The sequence below is a fragment of the Oryctolagus cuniculus genome, chromosome 5 (assembly GCF_964237555.1).
Source record: "Oryctolagus cuniculus chromosome 5, mOryCun1.1, whole genome shotgun sequence".
Lineage (NCBI taxonomy): Eukaryota > Metazoa > Chordata > Mammalia > Lagomorpha > Leporidae > Oryctolagus > Oryctolagus cuniculus.
The window spans coordinates 21,922,689-21,944,325 of NC_091436.1; the positions used below are offsets into that span (position 1 = coordinate 21,922,689).

Genomic DNA, 21,637 nt, shown 5'->3' on the forward strand with positions numbered 1-21,637 from the left:
ATGAGAAAAAAATATTTATATGGGAATTCAAGCAAGGATAAGGTCTGGCCATATATCATCAGCACCATGGAATTGTCTCGGGCTAAGAGAAAATGAGGTTGTCAAGACAAAGGCCTCAAATTGATGGTGATTTATTAGGAGGAAACAAAGCATTGTATCTGGTCCAGGTTCTTCATCCTGTGAAATGAGGAACAGTATGTGAAGTAGAACCCAATAGCTCTAATGGGTTATGCATGCTCAGATCTGTATGGTAAAGGCCTTCCACAGAGTAGGAACAAGATCACTTAGCTTTCTCTGATTGTCATGGAGTTCTGGGAGCTAATAAAAATTACCAGAGCACTCAGCTCTTCTGGTTACTGGTATCCATACTCTCATTCTCCAAACCTTCCATCAGGGCTGACAATGAGGATCGGATGTAATAGTATTCCATTTTTCTCTCACTGTTACATTCTGGTAAGAAATACTTCTTAGCAGTGAGGTGACTGAAGGACAAATAAGCCAAAAGGAGGAAGAAGAGCAGGAAAAAGGATTTTATAAAAGTAATGAGCAATTTGATTGTTACTCAATTTATCTTTTTAGACAGAAAGGAAATAAATATTGAAAAAGATAGATTCAGTCCATTTGCTTGTACTGGACCAAAAAAGAAATGTGAACAGTAATAAAAATATAGACATAAGAATCAATACCTCAGGATTTAGTATTTAGGATTTTACCTCCTGATATTTCTGAAGATCACTCACATCCCCAGGAGTCATTGTTCATGTACATTGGAAGGAAAGGATCAACACTTACAAGTCCTCAGTGACAGGAACGGTCTCTTATTAGTCAACTGAGCCTCTGTACCCTGCAGAATCTTACCACATGAGGAGAGATAATTTGTCATCAACATTTTCCCAGACTCATACCATAAAATGTAGTGAAATCTTTTCCTAATCATTGCCGCAAATAATACGTCCAAGGTAAACATTTAGGTCAAATATCTATAGCTATCAATAAAAACCACACTTTCTCCAACTTGGTTATCTGGAAAATAGATCCTATAACTAAGAAACCTAACAGGGATAAGAAGGAAGACTGATAACTCATGTTAGAAAATAATCCAGAAAATGAGGACACACATTTCTAAAGCAAACCAATCAATGTGTTTAGATACCAGCAACTACCCCTCAGAGAGGTTAGCTTTCAGGCATTTTAGATAACAGAGGTGGCCAAGTTCAATTACATGAAGTAAGTAAGTATCTTTTAGAAGGAGATTATATTCTGAAAATAGGTAAATAATAGCTTTAAACATCTTATGGTAAAAAGTATGGTCCCCAACAGATGTCAGTGGCCTCTGGAATGTATGAATGCCATGATCACAGCATATGTTCTTTATAGATGTAATAAAGACTAAGGAATGTACAGGGGTCAGTCTGGATTACTCATGTGGGCCTAATCTAAGCCATGCAAACCATGGAAACCAGAGGACTCCCTCTGCTTGGAGTCAACTAAACGCAGAAGAAGAGAATCAGAGATTTAAGTTCCAGGAATAAACTGGCAGGAAAAAGATAGTGACCTCATAATTATTGCTGCAAGTTATAGAATTTGGCCAACAACTTAGATGGGCTGAGGATGAACTCAGAGAGGTCTTTAAATAGGGATGTCCAAAGATCCTAGCTGTCCATGACCCCAAAATTCCACAAAACTGACTTAGACTCCTGTCCTCCATTATGGAATTTTTGGCAGCATTTATAGCTTACCATGTGCCTTGATTCAAAATACCACTTGAATTTGATTAGGTAATAGTAGATCTGAAGCACTGAGAGCTTTGGGCCAGTGAATTTCTAAAGGACATTCAATGCCATTGCTCCTCCATTCATTCAACACAGTCTCATTCATTCAACACCTTGTAATTGTGCTTGTTGATAAGAAGATGCAAAAATGTTTTCCACATGTATTACGATTAAGGAAACTTCTGAAAAAGAAGTTGACAATGACTGGAAAAAAATGAAGTCCCCAAGGTGAGTTCAAATATGTGCAGGTGAGAGCAGACCTTTAGCCTAGTGGTTAAGATACCTGCATCCCCACATTGGAATACCTGGGTTAAAGTCCTAGTTCCAGCTTCTGACTCCAAGATCCCACTGACATAGTCTTTGAGAAATAGTGGTGAGGACTCATTTTTCTACAATACACATGAGTAATCTGATTTGAATTCTGGGCTCTCAGCTTCAGTCTGAGCCTAGTCTGCCTTACTCTCTCTCTCTCTCTCTCTCTCTCTCTCTCATTAAAAAAAAAAAAAAAAGATGTGCACATAACTGATGTAAATAGATCATGTAACTGATGTAAATAGATGGCTCAAAGGTAGGTGGGGTAGGGCTGGGACAATTCACACTGAAACCATTTTCGTGATACTAACTGAGGAGAGATCAGGCTGCCCTATGCCACTCACCTAGCCTGCTTGACAGGGGATAAATTATAATTGAGGCAATCAGATCCTTTCTCTTTAGATAAGGAACCAAATGAAGATTGGGACAGAATTCTCAACTGCAGAGTCAATAAAAATTACTCTGAGCTGAATATTCAGGGATTGTATAAACATATCTGACAACTAGGAAGATGAAGAATTAGAGAGAGTACAAGGAAATATCAGATGCTTATGACAAACATCATGAAGAAAAGAGCACATCAGTCTTACAGTGATATATAAAACAGGTATCATGTCATGTTTAGATAAGTAGTTTTGAATACATATAAATAGCATATAATGATACAGAATATGACTACAAGAATGTTATATGCATTTCACTTTATTTAAATTTTTGCCTTAGTCCTTTTTCTGGTGCAATAGCTTTATAATAGGTACTTTATAAAGAAAAGATTTATTTAACTCATACTTTTGAAGATTAAAAGTCCAAGATCAGACTGCTCTATCTGTTCTACCTCTTTCATGTGCACCCCCAGCACATACTCTGGCTATATAATAATATGGTAGAGAAATGGTAAGGGAACAGCTGTTTTTCAAAAAGGAAAGCAAGTGGAGCGACATTCCTTTATAACCAATCCACTCTCACGAGAATGAACTCATGCATATGCCACCAGATGCTTATTTATCACTTTCTAAAGTATCACCCCCAGTGACGTATTTGTCTTCCATTTGGCTGTCATCTTCCAAGTTATACTAGTGTACATTGCCACACTAGGGACCAAGCTTCTAGGACATGAAACTTTGGGGGAGGTACTCAAACCATATCTAAGCCATAGCAATTGGTATGTTCTCTGAAATGTTACAGTAGAGGCAACTAAGGATTAGAGTTGTTAAAAATGTTTTAAAACCACACCTATCAATGAGTAAAACTAGGGTCAACTAATCCAGAGTATAGATTCAGGTCAATGATAGGGTCTCTCTCTCTCTCTCTCTCTCTCTCTGTGTGTGTGTGTGTGTGTGTATGTGTGTGTGTGTGATATATATATATATATATATAGAGAGAGAGAGAGAGAGAGAGATAAACAGAGATATGAAAGGAGGACAGCGAATAACATTTTCATTTTAATTGTAGCAATGGTTTAATTAGAAACACTGTTCACAAAGGAACTTTAAATCCAAAGAATGCTTTAAACATTTGCAATTACAGTAAATCTCATCTGTTTTTGGTATATTAGTCTTGCATAGAAATAGTGACTTCAAAAACTTTTTGGCTACCTTGCATTATAAATAGATGTGACCAAGGGACCGTTGCTGTGGTATAGGAGGTAAAGCCTCTACCTGCAGTGCTGACATCCCATATACAAATTTATTGTTACTCACAAACTTAAAAGTCACTAATAATATGGTGTTAAAGACTCAAAGCCTGAAATGACTTAATGTTTTGTAAAAGCTTTAAAATGAGAAAGTATAACTTGTATAAGAAATTAAAAAAAACAATTTTACTTTTAAGAGCATGTATTCAGAAAAAAGATATAAACAAGAAAGTCATAAAACAAAACAAAATTAGAAAAAGATAAAATATTCAGTTTCATGGATAATAAAAAGGTAAAAATTAAAATGAGGCACTAATTTGCACAGATGATTTTAGAAATTTTAAAATGTAGAATGCCCAATCACAGTGTTGGTGAAGTCTTGGAGAAACTTGTGAAGGATATCAGAGCACAGAATGGAGATTCTCAGCCATATGTTTCCTGTGTTTCCTTAACCTCTGAACATATGGGCTTAGGAAACCACCACTACGAGAGCATGACAGCCAGTCCCAGGATATGATGCAAATAAGTCACTTATAAAGGGGGAACTTGAGTGCCTGAGATGCTCGAGGACCGTTATGCTTTGTCTCAGGAGTTGTGACAGAGGTGATGCTGACTTCTCGTGTCCCATCTGAGAAACACTGTAATCAATCATCTTAGCTTAGACCTGGAAGGTGGGGAAGAGAGAGAGAGAGAAAGTCTCTCTGTCAAAGTATGCATCAACCCTTTCTTTCTGTCTTTTTTATGAGAGAAAGAATTTCTAGTTCTGTTCAAACCTTTTTAATAAAGAAGATTTTAGTAAGAAAAATAAAACTTATCATGGCTGTACTGATTAGTGCTTAATCTTAGCTTGATTAAAAATAAATTTTGTTGACAAGTCCTTCTGACAAATCTCTCTCTGTCTTGGAGTTTGGATTTTTCATTCACACCTTAATGAAAAGTACTCACAATCTATTTAATGGAGCCCTAGTAAAAAAGAAGGAAATTTCCCTTCATCTCTGAAAAATAATTCCCCTATGTATTTGGATGAAGGAATTCTGCCAGTTATAAGCTCAAAAATTCTAAAACTTCTAATCAAAAGGCTTGCCCTCTGGTCAATAAAAGACTGAATAAAATAGTAACCCTGGCTTAATTGTTTGATACACTGAATTATTGCTCCCAAGTATTAGGTGCCTTTCCATTGGGGTGGATTCTATTTTCTATCTCCATTGATGTTTATCTTGATCATGCGATTTGCTTTAGGCAATCAAATTTGAATAGAAATGTTTAAAACTTCTGGCAGAAACTTTAAACCCAGGCCCATTGGTCATGCTCAGTTTCCTTTACTGCGATTCTCCATGTTGCAGTAGAAGTGGTTTTATAGATTGGCTCCTGGAGAAAAAAAGAGACACAGAGGGGAGTTTAAACTAACATAATGGACATGCAGCATGTGGGAGAAATAATTATCTATTGTTATAGACTATAAAATTGGAGGTCATATTTATCATAGTGCATCCTTGACTATCCTGACCAATTTAGAAATTAGTTCCTAAAAGTAGATGGATGATGTATCAACAGAAAAACTAATAATGTAAACAAAACAGGAGGCATATGGAAATATGCAGCAGATGGCAAAGAAACTGTGAGCATGGTCTACAAGGACATAAATTTGTTACTATGCAATGGCAAAACAGTGATACTATCACCTGCAATAACTTGGAAGTCAGATACTTTTATCAAATAAGCTTGCACGTTTATGTAGTGGGACAGAAAAAGTAAATGTGGGATGACAAAAAATGAAATTGATTCTCATTTCCAACTGTTAAGGATCAACCTGAGAAACTCTTTGTACAACAAAAGAGCATTGAAAACTCAGATCCATGGGAATTAACAAATCAAGACTTACACTCTTATCTTTAAATATCAGAAAGAACTAATTTGCACTCTTAAACCTTTCAGATGAAGAAAATAACAAAGCAAAGAATAAAACTGGTTTTTCATTTGAAGTCTGTCAGGCTCAATACCAAAAATTAGGTCTATGTGGTAAAACTTGTCTAAAAAAGATCATAAGCATGGCTATTGGCACATGTGATGTAAACGTGATAAAAAGGAACCTACATTTTGGGGGAAGATTTTTGGTAAGGAAATGAGAAAATTAGCAGGGTAAAATAAAAAACAACTGTATTGGAGACATAGGTTGGTCCCTGGGCCTCCATCATTTTGGGGTCAAGAAACAGAGTAAGAGACTCATGTGGCCCCCAGAGATAGGTCCCAATGCCCCCATCAGAAGCAAAGGAGGATGGAGGCAAAGAAGGGCCTTTCCTGAGATTGAATGCAAGGAAGCAGATCTTCTCAACTGCCTAGATGTTTTACCTTTCACAGATAGCCAATTTAAATGACTTTAAAAGTCTGCTCTCACAGAGTAATCTCCTAGTCTCTCCCAGATATTCAACAAGCAAGATTGCAGTAAGAAAAAGAGCTGAAGAAGCAGGTAGTGGAAAGAACTCAGTGATGCCAATCCCTTGCTCTGGATACTTAGTGTGGGAGAAAAATAATACTCCCCAAAAGATGCCACACCCTATTTCCTGAGTTTGTAGATACACCATGTAACACAGTCCTTAAAAGTGGGGAACTTTCCCTGGCCATGTTCAGAGAAAGGTTCTGCTGAGAAAAGAAGTTCAGACAGGTACAATATTCCTGGTTTTGAATATGGAGAAATGAGACCATGAGTTAAACAATGTGGTTAGTCTCTATGTTGGAAAAGGCAGAGAAACAGAGTCTCTCCTAGGGCCTTCTTAAAGGAATGAAGACTTGCTTACATTTTTATTTTAGCCAAGTGACACCCTTCTCTGACTTGTAACCTACAGAATTGTACCATAATAAATTTTCCTTGTATCAAGCTAACTGAAATTGTGTTAATTTGTCATAGGAGCAATAGGAAATTAATATAACTATTAATTATTCAAGCTATACATAGGAAAACATAGTGTTTGGCAATGAGTTACTCTTTTTGGAATGCCAACAAATCAATTGTAAAACAAGCCTACCAACAAATAAATAAAGCAAAGCAAAGAGATTGATTTAGCATCAGGAATTACTAAACTCTAATTAGCTTCTCAACTGTCATAGCCTGGGCCAAAACTTCAGCTAGCTCTCTATTTAGATGATAATATATGGTTCCAAAGTTGAAAACGTAAAAATAAAGAGCTAATGTGTTCATAAATTTTTTTAAAAGATTTATTTTATTTATTTGAAAGACAGAGTTACAGAGAGAGTTAGAGCCAGAGAAAGAGAGAGAGAGAAAGAGAGGTCTTCCATCCACTGGTTCACTCTCCAAATGACCGAAACAGCCAGAGTTGAGCTGATCCGAAGCCAGGAGCCAGGACCTTCTTCTGGGTCTCCCATTGAGCGCAGGAGCCCAAGGACTTGGGCCATCTTTTACTGCTTTCCCAGGCCATAGCAGAGAGCTGGATTGGAAGTGGAACAGCCAGGACTCAAACTGGAGCCCATATGGGGTGCCAGCACTGCAGGCTGTGGCTTTAACCTGCTGCACACAGCACACAGCTCCAACTGTTCATAAATTTTAAGGATTATTTTCTCTCTGCACTTAAAATAAATGCATTCCCCACCAAGGATTTCTGATAATATTGGTGTGATGTAGGACCCAGATTAGCATGGGGATGTACGTTTTGAAATGCTTTCTTGGTAATTTTAATGATCCAGTATTGAGAACCACTGCTCACAAGAACAAGATAACTACTTACAGCATTTCAGGGCTTGGGCCAAATAAAAGATATATTAATCTGATAGAAGAATTGCATCCAGATCTATTGGAGGCAAGTTCCTATTAATTCATTTTAATGGCATCTTTAACACATTTTAAACACTTTTTCTCATATAGTTCCTGTGGTTGTTCACTAAACTTAAAACAAGGGTTTGTGTTGTGAAAATTTTGCTTACCAGTCAATCATACTGAAACAAATATGCACTAGTAAATAGGATGGTGACATCAGATTCTGATATTGTATTGACATAGGTCCAGGTGATTATCACAGCATATTCAATACCACTCCATACAACTCATTTATGTAAGACTTGACAAGAGCGTCCTGGCTATAAAATGTGACTCCCCAGTATTCCCTGTAGCCTAAAAACAAAGGAACTATATACTTCAATTCTGCAGTTGTAACTTGTAAGCTAAATCCACAGGGCCACACCCCATTCATCAAGGAACATTTGTTTATTATAACTTGGGATATGAAGTTTTTTCCAGAAAAAGCAGTCTCTATAGAACTTACCAACAGGGGAAATGTTCAGGAAATTGTTCAGGCATATGGCAAACCTGGTTCCACATTATCCAATAAGAAATCATGCTTAATAGTTATTATGATTTAAGACCTGACTCATCATATAGATGGAAAATATCTCCTTCACCTTAACTCCCATCTTTAAATAGAAGAAATAACGGGATGATGGTATCTACTCCTCAATAAGCAGTTTTCTGGCTCTTGAACTATAACAATCCATTTATCCTCTCAGTGTTTGGCTCATTAATGATGCCCTTTTCTCAATTGTATATCTCCATTATACAACAAAGAAGTGAGTAAAAAGAGAATATACCCAGTAATACTTCTAACCACTCCATTCTTGGAATTGATTTAATAAAATTGGAAGGATATATCTATACAGAGTTTTATACATGTTTGTTCTTAGCAGCTTTATTTATAATAACCAAAACCAGGAAAGAACACAATTGCTCATCACCAGGTGAATAGACAAATAATTTATGATATAATGAAACACTACTTAGCAATTAGAAAGAATTAACTGTCGATAACATGCATACAATGATGAACCTGAAAAATAACTGCTCTGAATGAACAAAATCAGGCAGAAAAAGGTAAATAGTGTAAAATTCCATTTATATTAAAATTTTAAATTACAAATCAACTATAATGACAGAAAATCAATAATTGGTTGCCTGGGGACGGGTATGAGGAGGTATAGGAGAAAAGAACTTTCAATAAGGCACAAAGGAATTGTTTATTATCCTAACTATAGTCATTATTTCTTGGGTATAAGCATATGTCAAATTTTATTAAATTGTGCATTTCAAATACATGCAGTTTATGGTGTGTCAATTATATCTCAAACTATAGAAATAGTAAAAATAGAGTAAATAATCCAAATCCCAGGTCTATTCAACAATATCCACTATTAAAGAAAATTTACTTTTTGTAAGATGGCTGAGATTACAACTTTACTCCATATGAATTTCCCTAGCAGCAAATGTGTACAGGACATGAAATGATAAATTATTCCCCTGGTAAGAAGCAACACAACTTATAGAATATAGTGTAATCCCATAAGTAGTCATCTGAAACAAATATATAGTAGTCATACATGTCAGGGTGAAATCTTTGTGAAGAATCATTGAAAACAGCCACTCAAACTTGTTCATGAGACAGGTGGACCACTAAAGTAACATTCAACTTTAGGAACATGTAAGTTGTTTAATAAAGATAAACTTTATTTAACTGAAGAATTTGTTAATGAACTGAACCAAATTCCAGTACGAAATGGGGTATATGAACCTTAAGTTAACCTCTAGGTAACTGGTTTGCAGACATAGTTAAAAAAATTCACTAGCATATCTAATAATATGCAACTGTAGATTTAATGTTTCCATTAAAAGATAAAATAATAATGATCCACTGTTAAAATAAGTATTATATTTCTAAAGAATTTCCATGTTTATATTTCATGTCTGTATCTTCCTTTAACTAAAAATCATGTAAGTCGCATAGGAATAGAATGAAGCTATATATTAAAGTAAAAGATTGGAAAATTTATGCTCCTGTATGAGTCTTTATGATGATTATATAACAGAACATGGACATAATTCTTTAAGTTAATCTAGTGTTAAAAACAATGTGAAATAAGGGACTATATTGAACTTAACAAGCTAATGAGGACATGCCTCATCTCTACAGGAGCTGGTTCACCCTTACTTAAGGCAGCAGAGTATGGGGAACAAACAACTTATACCCTAAAAGCAAGCCAAATTTTGGCTGTAGTAGTTGATAAATATGTTCAACAATTTGGTCATGGTCAAAGTGATAAATTGTAAATTAGGTCAAAATAACTGCATACACAAGCAAATTCTCATTTATAAGGGTAAAAATGTAGAATCCTGGGGCTGGCGCTGTGGTGCAGTAGGTAAATCCTCTGCCTGTGGTGGCGGCATCCCATGTGAGCACCTGGTTCTGGTCCTGGCTGCTCCTTTTCTAATCCAGCTCTCCTCTGTGGCCTGGGAAAGCAGTATAAGATGGCTCAACTGCTTGAGCCCCTGCACCCGCATGGGACACCGGAAGAAGCTCCTGGCTTCGGATCCAGGCAGCTCTGCCATTGAGGACATTTGAGGAGTGAATCAATGGATGGAAGACCTTTCTCTCTGTCTCTCCCTCTCACTGTCTGTAACTCTACCTTTCAAATAAATAAATAAAATATTTTTTTAAAAAAAGTAGAATCCTGTCTAGAGCAGATTTGTTCAATAGAACTTTCTTCAATAGAGGAAATTTTCTGCAGTTGTGACGTCCTAACCACTTTTAGCTAACAACACATGAACTATGTTAGTGAGAATGAGAAACTGAATGTTTAATTTAATGAAGTTACATATAAATAGACACAAAGTTAGTGGTTACTGTATTTGACCATGCAGATCAAAAGTGTTAATCAAAAGATAAGCAAACATTGTGTTTATAGCATAATATTTTGAGCTTTATATGTGTGTGATAATTAATAATATGTGTCTGAAAAATTATAATGTCAAGATGTAACAAAGTCAGTTTGCCTTTATTCTTCTAGCTAAAAGAAATACATATATCTGAGGCTTTTGAAACATATTTCCATGAAGCAACCCCTACCATCACTGTATGAGAGTGCACTACTGCTACATTTAAGGGTGTTTATTTATCTTACCTTTAAGTTCTTGTAGTTGTACTGCCTTGGATCAAGGGATTTGAAAACCTTCTTAATTGCAGGACCTATAAAAAATGCTTAACCTTGTTCCATGAGAGTTAGAGAATAATTGTATTGTTTCTCTAAGGAGGGGAAAAACGAGCATACTAGCATTGGCTGAAGAATTATGCTCTTTAATTTAACTAAATCAATTATTGGCCCATGTAAGATCATGGATACAAGTCTGTGAAGACCCTTTATCAATTACCTACCTTCAAAATGAAGCTGCATAACAAACCACAGCCATGGCTTAATGGCTTAGAATAACAAGAATTTACTTAGTTAATGAATGTAGGAGTCAACAGTCACATCATCCTGCCATGAGTTGGATATGACTCTTCTCATGCATTAAGAGTCAAAAGATTATCTGGGGACTGGTTGATTTAGGACATCCTGAATTGGGAGATAATCCTGTGTCTGATCTGTTTATTTCTCATCTCTTGGCAGACTAACTCATCTTGTTTCATGGCTGAGGAAGGGTTGAAAAAAAGAGAATGGAAGTAGGTCAAGCCTCTTGAGGCCCAGACTTGGTGCTAATAAGTTCTAAGGTCAATATAGATTAAAGAAGTAGAGATCAAAATTCCATCTCTTTAGAGGAGCTGCAAAGTCATGTTTCAAATAGCATGGATACAAAGGAGTGAAAAAATGTGTTGTCTTCCGCAAATTCTAATTGAGTGCCTGATTCCTGGTTGAAGATATATTATTTTCTTTTGGAATGAATATTTGCATGTGATGTAAACTTCCAAGTCTAAAGACAATTTGTTACTATGATCCAAAGGGTAGAAATGAATTAGTACCTATTTCAGATTGTGGATAATCTTAACATGGATCAAATTATATTGGACTAATCTATTCTGGCCTTGCAAAAATAAGTTAATTAAAAATTGAAAATTTTTACTACAAAAATTTTTCCTACAAAATTAGGAAATGATCAAGGCAAGTATATTATGAAAATCAGTACAAGTCTGAAAATTCTGAATGGCAGGCTTCAAGCTACTGGGGGAAGTTTCCTTCCTTAAAGTCTTGATAGCTTAGTCTGATTCCTGATGCTGTAAATGGAGGAATCTGGAACACATCATGCTGAGTGAAATAAGCCAGTCCCAAAGGGACAAATACCATATGTTCTCCCTGATCGGTGACGACTGACTGAACACCAAGAGGGAAACCTGTTGGAGTGAGGTGGACACTATGGGAAATGGTGGCTTGATCAGCATAGCCCTGACTGTTAATGAACAACTTAATACATTATCCCTCTTAGTAGTTTTTTTATCTGTTCTACTTAATATGACTGGTTTAGTTCTGTAATTGATGCACAGTTATTCTTAAGTGTTGAAAATTAACTGAAATGTGATCCCTGTTGAACATGGGAGTGGGAATGGGAGAGGGAAGAGATGTATAATTTGGGACATGCTCAGGCTGACTTGCCCCATGTGGTGGAGTTGGAAGCATACCAAGGGATTCCAATTCAATCCCATCGAGGTGGCATGTACCAATGCCATCTCACTGTTCCAGGTGATCAATTTTAGTTCACAGTTGGTCATGGTGGAGGGACTGGGAGTCAAAGGGAGCACATAGACAAGTCTAGTACCTGCTAACGCTAACCGATGGAGTAAATAAAGGGGAGAGTGATCCAACATGGGAAGTGAGATACTCAGCAGACTCATAGAATGGCGGATGTCCTAAATAGCACTCTGGCCTCAGAATTAGCCCTAAAGGCATTCGGATCTGGCTGAAAAGCTCATGAGAGTATTTCAGGCATGGAAAGCCAAGACACTCTGGCAAAAGATCTCTGTGAGTGAGATCCCAGTGGAAAGAACAGGTCATCAAAGAAGGAGGTACCTTTCTCTGAAGGGAGGAGAGAACCTCCACTTTGACTATGACCTTGTCTAAACAAGATAAGAGTCGGAGAACTCAGAGGGCTTCCATAGCCTTGGAAACTCATGACTGGAGCATAGGGAGATTACTGATGCCATAGACAGGAGTGTCAATTGGTAAAGTCAACAACAGGAGTCACTGTGCACTTACTCCTCATGTAGGATCTCTGTCCTTAATGTGCTGTGCATTGAGATCTAATGCTATAACGAGTACTCAAACAATATATTTCACTTTGTGTTTCTATGGGGGTGCAAACTGTTGAAATCCTTACTTAATGCATACTAAACTGATCCTCTGTAAAAAAAAAAAAAAAAAGAAATCATCAATTCCCAACTTGACTCTCACTGGGATTAAACATGACAATAGGTCTGCTCTGATTTCATCATCATTTAAAAAAAATCATCTATTATTTTTCACTTTATGTTTCTGTGTGGGAGCAAACTGTTGAAATCCATACTTAATGTATACTAAGCTGATCTTCTGTATATTAAGATAATCGAAAATGAATCTTGATGTGAATGGAAGGGGAGAGGGAGTGGGAAAGGGGAGGGTTGTGGGTGGGAAGGACGGTATGGGGGGGAAGCCATTGTAATCCATAAGTCGTACTTTGGAAATTTATATTCATTAAATAAAAGTTTAAAAAAAAAAGAATATCACACACTGAACAAATTATAAACAACAGAAGTTATTTGACCAATGGCCTTGGAAGTCCAGGACCAAAGACAACATCTGGTGAGGGCCTTTGTGCTGAGTCATTCCATGACAGAAGGCAGAAGGACAAGGGAGTGCACAAAAGAGATAATGGGGTCCAAAATTATTCTTTTATCAGAAGCCTACTTCAGGAAATAATTCATAAATTAGGGAAGCACCCTCATGACTTAATCACATCTTTAAGGTCCCACCCCCCAAGATTATCATAATGGAAAATGAATTGTAACATAAATTTTGGAGGTGACATTGAACCATAGTCTCTAGTTAGCTGTCATTATCTTATTAGTCTTGAGGTGTTGGTGAGCATTAGCATTACAGAAACCAGCAAAATTATTTCCTTATGTCTTGAATAATAGCCAGATACAAATATATACTAGCTTTAAAAAAACTGTGTCCATCTGTTTCCAATTGTTTCAAAGAATAAGGGAGAAAGTAAAATTGTAACTGTAAATGCACTGGGTTGTTAAAAAGGCTTGGAAACACATAGTTAACCTCAAAACTCTGTTACAGTTAATAGACCTAGCCATGGCAAATAATATTGTCATATGTGGGTCTTTAAAATTTCTTTTCATTTTATGTGAAAGATAGGGAGAGCAAGAAAGGGGGAAGCGAAAGAGAGAGGGAAGAAGGGAGGGAGGGAGGGAGAGGGAGAGGGAAAGGAGAGAGAGAGGGAGAGGAGAAGGAGAGGGAGGGGAGAGGGAGAGGGAGAGGGAGGGGAGAAGGAGAGGGAGAGGGAGAGGGAGAGGAGAATGAGAGGGAGAGGGAGAGGGAGGGGGAGAGGGAGAGGGAGAGGGAGAGGAGAATGAGAGGGAGAGGGAGAGGGAGGGGGAGGGGGAGAGGGAGAGGGAGAGAAGTGGAGAGAAGTGGAGAGATAACTTCTACCTGCTTGTTCACTCCCCAAATGTCTGAAACACCCCGGATTGGGCCATTCCAAAGCTACATGTCCAGAACTTACTCTGGTTCTCCTACATGGTTCACAGAGACTCAAGTACTTGAGCCATCAACTGCTGCCTCCTGTGGTAAGTATTAGTAGAAATGTTGGATAGGAAGTAGAGGAGCCATACTCAAACCACGTACCCAGATATATGATGTTGACAACCCAAGCAGCAACTCAACTGATGCATCAAATGCCCACTTTCTCCTACCATAGATGTTTTAAAGGGACCTCCAACTTTCTATATTCTTAACCAAATACTTATATATTTAGGAGTCTATTTTAAGGGAACAAGTAACAATTCAAAAATTTTACCCACAATAACAATGAAAACTTTCTGGACCATAGTCAGTGTTTTGTTTTTGTTTTTCTTTTCGCTTTGTTTGTTTTCATAAGTAAAACTGGAACCAGCCTAAATTTCCAGTAATGTATGAGTGGCTAAATATACAGGTAATACAGCAACATCATACAAAGCATACTCTTGAATGAAGCTCACAGATAGAATTGTATGCAAAATATGATTATAACTATGGGGAAAATGTGCAGTTTCATCTTTGCTGGTAGGAATTGCCTTTTGCAACTTCTGATTTTCAAGAGCCTTAGAAATATGTTTATTTTTTGATTGAACTATAAAAAAATTATCTAAAATGCAAAAGTTGTAAGTTTAGAAAGAAGAATTTTTATTGTCTCTTGCAAGCATTTCTTTTTTAGTTTGTGAAGAATCAGAAACAACCTAAATATGTGGGAAAAATTAAATAGTTAAATAAATTATGGATTACATGTACATAGAATGCTATGTAGCTATTAAGAATTGAGGAATATGATGACAAAGAGAAATTTATAAACTTATAAGAAAGGGTATTATTCTGTTTTATAAAGCAATATATAATATAATATTAGGTATGCAATTTAAAACTTTGTAGAAAATGATGAGACTATACCAAAAATTTTAACAGGAGTTAATGGTGGTAATAAGAACAAGTTATTAATGCTCCTAATCTTTCTCTTGAATTTCTGTATTTTTAAGATGTGTGTAATAAGCATGGCTAGCTAAACCCAAAATTTTTAGAAATCTACCTAGAAAAACATAAAAGAAAGCATTTAAATTGACACCAACTGTGTAAGGTCAACTGATTAAAGGTGTGTGCTTCCTTTCTCTGATTTCTGCAACCTAGATTATAGTTATGCTAAATTTGTAACTTTAAAAACTAAATTTTATGAGATGAACTATGTCATAGTTTATTTTCTCATAAGACATGACACTAGTAATAGCCTTTTACACTTATGTAAGTATTACACTTATGTGAGTATTTACAGATTCCAAAATAGTCCATTTGTGTTATGCACTCAATGCTCACATCATCTGTAAGAAGTAGCTATTATACTAAGGATGCAGAAATTAACATAGTAGTTAAGTGAGGTCATCAAGGTTATATGGCATATACTTATAACTGAATCAGTGTTGGATCCAGTAGTATACTTTCAGCTTCTACATTCTCTTTCTAATGATTCTCACCAAGAATGATAAAGCATTATGCCACTGCAAAGATGATACAAATCCTCTAAGTAGCAAAGACACTGAAACAGAGTAATTTTGATTTGCTTTATATTTATTCTTTCTGTTATCATTATAATGATTGTTTTTTTAGAAGTTAGGCTTTGATGTTTCAGTTAGTGCTTTTCCAAAATATCTCCAATCCCATGATACACTCAACTAATTAAGCAGTGACGTGGACTTTGCATGAAGTACTATTTAATCATCACAATGATTCCCAAATTACTCAGTCTGGGCTCAGGACACTTGTAAACTCTTTATTTAAAAAGTGACATCTGAGATTAAGCTCAATAAAAGATTCTATGGAAAGTAGTGGCAATTTAAAATTTTTTCAAAACAGCACAAATGACCCAATTAAAAGAGGTAAAAATTAGTGACAGAAATAGTATCTATCAATAGTATGAAAACATTATTCCACTTCCTCATTCTAATTTTCATAAATGTGTCTGCATATTCATTATAAGGCTATGGAATTAATTTGATAGTCAAGAAGCCCAGTGGAATAATAATATCTGAAGTGAAAGTTTATATTGTTCTTCAATAACATTGATGCCAATTTCACTAAAATATAAAGATTAAAACTGAAGTCTAAGATATGTTTGAATAAATGTATATACACATTGATAACATAGATAAACCACTAGGGATAAAATTGTAAGATTTCTGCAGCAGAAAAGATCAAATATTTTGTGAATTAGTTCTAAATAAATAAGTAAGTTCTAAATAGATAAGTAAGCCTTCTGCCTTCCTTGGAACTAAGAACAAAGGAAAATAGGTGCTGAACTTGACTCCAGAATGAAATGCAAAGACAAACATGTTTATGAGAGATTGAAATCACATAAGGAGCTCTTAAAAATAGCTCTGAGATTCAAGCACAATGCAAGAATAATTCATGAATTTGAATTATTCTTGTGAACATCAGCCAAGTTCAAGCTCTAACCTTGACATTTACACGTACTAAAGCAATTGAAACCACAAACTATTAATGTACCTGGCAGCAGAGTTCTAACTTTTGTTTTGAGAGCTCAAGTCCCAGAATACTTTCCTATAAACCTTTAAATAAAGAATTCTAAGCATGCTTAATGAGTAATATTTTTAGTATTTTGCATTTTACTAATAAAATATGATGACAAAGTGACATAGATGGTAGGACCGCTAACAGACATAACAAATTTATCTTCTCCAAAGTCAACCTCTGGATCCTTCCACAACTGGCTTTTCCTGAGCTCCTCCTGTCTCAGTCAATGATGACTCCATCCTCCTACTTGCTCAAACTAGAGTCATTCTTGACAATCTACCAACAAATCCCCTAAATTCTCACCCAAAATATACTCAACATGCACATCTCTTTTGATCTTGCCAGGGCCAGGGCCCATTCCACCATGTCCACATTATTTCTGTGGTCTCTTCATTGATTTCCTTCCCCACACTCTTTCTTTTGTCAATGCTTGAATGCTGTACCAAGAGTGATTCTGCTCTGAAAAAGTAAGGCCAATGATGTCTCTACTGTGCTGAATTCCCTGTCTTCTCACTTCACTCCAAGCAAAGGCAGAGTTCTTACAATGGCTGATGAGGTCCTGCAGGCTCTGCATTGCATATTCCCTGGGTCCAGCCACTGTGCCTTCAGGCATGTTTGTGCCTCTTTATGTGTGGTGCTACCTCTGTTTGGAAAGCCCTCCCTCAGGGTTGGGATGGCTTCCACTCTCATCCATGTCACATCTTTACTCATCTTTCCAATGCAGCTTTGAGAGGCACTCTGATAAACCGAAGATGACCCATCTTTGCAACATAGACAATACTGTGAAAGTGCAGGGAGCAGTGATGTCCCTGATCAGTAATGATAATACTCATGAAGGGCCCATTGTTTAGAATACCAAGTTAAGGCGCCTGCATTGTGGTGTAGCCAGTAAAGCCACCGCCTGCTATGGGTTCAGTTCCTGGGTACTCCACTTACAAACCAACTCCCTGCTGATGTGCCTGGGAAAGCAGCAGAAGATGGTCCAAGTGTTTGGGCTCCTGCCATCCATGTGGGAAACCAAGAAGATGTTTCTCGCTCCTGGCTTCAGCCTGACCTAGCCCCAGCTACTGTGGCCATTTGGGGAGTAGAGCAGTGGACTGAAGACCTCTCTCTCTCTCTCTCTCTCTCTCTCTCTCTCTAACTCTGCCTTTCAAGTAAATAAAATGAATCTTTTAAAAAAAATGGTTAAGATAATTTCTGTGGAGGAAAAAGACATGTTGTGGATTTCTCAAAGCTGCTGAAAGAATTAAATGAATGTATTACCCTTTGCAGGCAAGGCAGGAGTGAGCAGTACATTGAAAGAACTGGGAACCAGCATTCTGGCTTAAAGGGAGAGTGCTATTTTTGACAGCTATGTTATAAACACCATGTCAGTAGTGTGACTTAGGGTGATTACCTCATCTTCCTCTGACTTGTCCTGGTAAACAAGTCACACTGGAAAAAGAAAAGATCAAACCAGTGCTTCTTATCTATTTCTGTGATTGACATCTCTTAAACATTCTTATAATAAAATCTTTTCCTACTGGCTTGAGTGGGAGATACCTGACTTCTCAGCTGGCTTTTATTTTACTTAGGTTATCTCTTCTTATCATTTGATCCACCAGACGAAAGCAGTCTTTACAGAATGCAGGAACATGGAGCAATACACACTTCTACCTCACTCTAACTCTTCCATACACAAAGATAACAATTGTGACTTTGAATCTAAAGTCCTGGAACCTGCAATCATTCATAAGCTATACTAAAGCTAGAATAGATGACCAAAAGCTTTGACTTAATATTTTATGAACATGAGTTACCTGTGCAGATTCGTTTAAAGTTGGGATTTTCCAGAATGTGTCCTGGTAGGCGGCACTGGAACCGATGTTGCCAGAACTCAGGGAACCAGGGATTTCTTGTATTGGTGTCCAGCCTCAGTTTCAGGAAATAATCATCAAATGACCTGACCTCTGGAGACTGCAGCTTTATTGTGATTCCCCCGTTGGCTTCCACCTCATAACCTTCAATGACTTCATCTCTGTCTGCCCATCCATCACTAAAAAATGCAGGGATTGGGGTGGGGAGAGAGAAAGACAAATGTCTCACAAATAGAGCTCAGAGTTATGCATGAATGAAGAAAAAAATCTAGCAAAAATTGAAATGTATTGTAAGTCAGCAATACTACCCATAAACAATTATCTTTGGGATAAAGTAGAAAGTTGTGAAGTGTAAGATCATGTTTATTCTTGGTTTGTTTTATATATGCGTGCAGGTACAACTAAAGTTTACTAAGAATTCACTAAACCTCAGACCCTGTGCTATTCACTTTCACTGAGACAGAAGATGTTCAGGAGTGGGCTGAAGTCCTGGTGAGTCCAGGCAGTCCTGCTCCCAAGTTCAGTGGTCTTCATCACCAATCCACAAAGCCTGTCAATGACTATCCACACTAGGAAATTACAGCCTAGGTACTCAGGGCTTTCAAAATACGAGCTAAATAAGCATTCACCATTGCAGTCAAACCCACCACATGATCTGCCTTCCATGGGGAAGAAAACTGTTCTAGCTCTGAAACTCGTCGACAACAGGTTTTGTACTTGGGGCAATCTTCAAACCTTCCTCCCACAAAAGTGATCAGATGAGTTGTTTTTTTTTTTTCCACTAATGCTTTTACAAAATAATATCACTTAAAGATAAAGTCTCATTACCAGATATGAAAAGAGTTACTCACATTAAATGTGAATTTTTAACGTTTTATTCCATTAGAATTTTTTAATTTTATAAAGAGAATAGGATTTCATATGTACAGTTAAAAGCTGTAATGAAGTTCTCCCTCTTCCTTTCTTCTTTTTTTAAATTTTTTTTTGCAATAACATACTTCCAGTTCACTTTACAATCTCAGGCTTAATTTTCCACCAAATAAAGAATTCAACAACTAGAAAGTAGAAAGCCACTATTCCGCAGGAGTATAGACAAGGGATAAAAATGATAAACAATACTTGGTTATTTTCTGGAACTTTTACATCTATTATTAGTGATATTACTTCCATTTGACTAAGGAGTACATGGAAGTCAGGCCTAAGAGGGTGTCAAAGAAAATATGTGCCAGACAGAGTTAACAGACAATGAAGGCTTCACTCAAGACTATTGCAACAGGTGAGACATTTTGAATTCAAATCTGCTGAAACAAAAGTTTGGAGGGTTACCTAATGTTGAGGTGAGCTAGTGGGAAAGCACCAGATGATGACGAAAGGTGTGGGAGGGTGTTGGCCAATATAATTATGCTGTCTGTATTTGCTGATCATCACTTATCTAACTTAGGCTCCTATCCTCCCACAGAACTGTGATTTAAGGGTTTACCATCATTCCTAATGATTGCATTTTGAAGAAATAGCTCCCAAGTCTTTGGAAAAGACATTCCTGAGGTGTGAAACAGGCCAGAGGCTGAGAGAAGGTTTACATCTCAAGATAAAGAATTTACAACTGCAAGTTTTGTAAGGTACATGTGGTATGAAAAGGAAAGTCAGGTGCTCCAACTCAGGAAGAAACTTATGTAAAGGTGATTCATGCTGAGGGAGCATCAAGGCCGCTGTGATCAGGAAGTACATTTTTCTTCCTTGTCACAGATTGTGCTCTGCAGTTCGTGGGACATAACCAAGCAACTGGTTGCTTCGCACAGAGCAGGGAACCAGGTCAACCGAATACATGAGACTGAGCATGGCTCAGCCCCTGTTAACTGAGATTAATTAGGATAAATGTACTCTCCACTTAGCCAGACTAAATGATTTCGTTGCTCTCTAGAATCTTTCCAGTGAATCATTGAGCTCTGTTTCCAAGAGGTTGAGAGTTGTAGGAAATAGAGCTGATTTTTCCAGAGTAATGGGTATTTGAGGCACAATCTGTCTACCTCGTCAGACCAGAGAATGTCCATATGCTTCTAAACCTTCTATAGGCTGACACAGATCTTTCCTTCTTTCTTTTCTACTCCTTTCTGGTTCTCAATCCTCTCTTCATTTCTACCATCACTCTTTTTTGCATTTACCTATCAACCAATGTGTGTCAGACATTCTGCTAGGAATACAACTGAGCATAAGATACACAACAGCCTACCTCCAGGGTGTTACATACTAGTAGGAAGAAAAGACATTAAACACAACTATAAACTCGGGTGAGGGCTGAAGAGAGAGAAGACTTGGGAATTCATCTGATTCTGGGGTGTTGCTATGTGTGTGGAGTTGGGGTTGTTAGGGATGGCTCCATTAAGAAAGTGATGTCTGAGCTGAGATCCAAAGGTGCAGTCAGCTTTACTTAGGTGAAGAGAAGAAGAGGGATTGGTACAGAAGATCTCTTCTAGGTTAATATGGAAGATAGAGCATGGCATCTTTAAGAAATGCTGGGAGTGTACAGTTGGCACATGAGTAAGGCCACCATGAAATACACCAAACACTGAAATTAAGGGAAAGGTTTATTGTTGGGTGGGGAAAACCCAACAGGCCTGAGAGAGAGGGCAAGAGAGCAAGAGAGAGCACGTGTGCAGGAAGCAGGTCCTGTTAGACTCTTGCAGGGGGTAGGGAAGTGGGAGTAACAAATGCTGTTAGGGTGAGGGTAGAGCTGACACTTGTGGTTGGGCCCTTTAGTCACCTGACAACTAGGAAGCCAGGTTGGACTTAGGACTGAAGCTTACTGTGCAAGATGGCGTCAGAGGTCAGAGCCTGAGATGGCACCACAGATTAGATGGCACTATTTTACTAACAGCATGATAGTATATTCATATATCCTAGGTACTGTTAGCTTAGGGACTATAATAACTTGGTGTTATAAGCCTATTATTCAACAAAGGCAGTCCGTTCCCCTC

The 21,637-nt window shown here is 37.2% G+C and overlaps 1 protein-coding gene across 2 annotated transcripts in view; it reads right to left on the reverse strand.

Moving 5' to 3' along the window:
- The window catches only part of GRM1 (glutamate metabotropic receptor 1), a 447,639-nt gene that overhangs the window by 100,431 nt on the left and 325,571 nt on the right, over window positions 1–21,637 (reverse strand). For both annotated transcript variants that reach the window (XM_002714863.5, XM_051855288.2), the window contains exon 3: window positions 18,606–18,841. In XM_002714863.5, coding sequence (XP_002714909.2) covers window positions 18,606–18,841 — 236 coding nt within the window. The remainder of the gene's footprint in view (window positions 1–18,605; window positions 18,842–21,637) is intronic.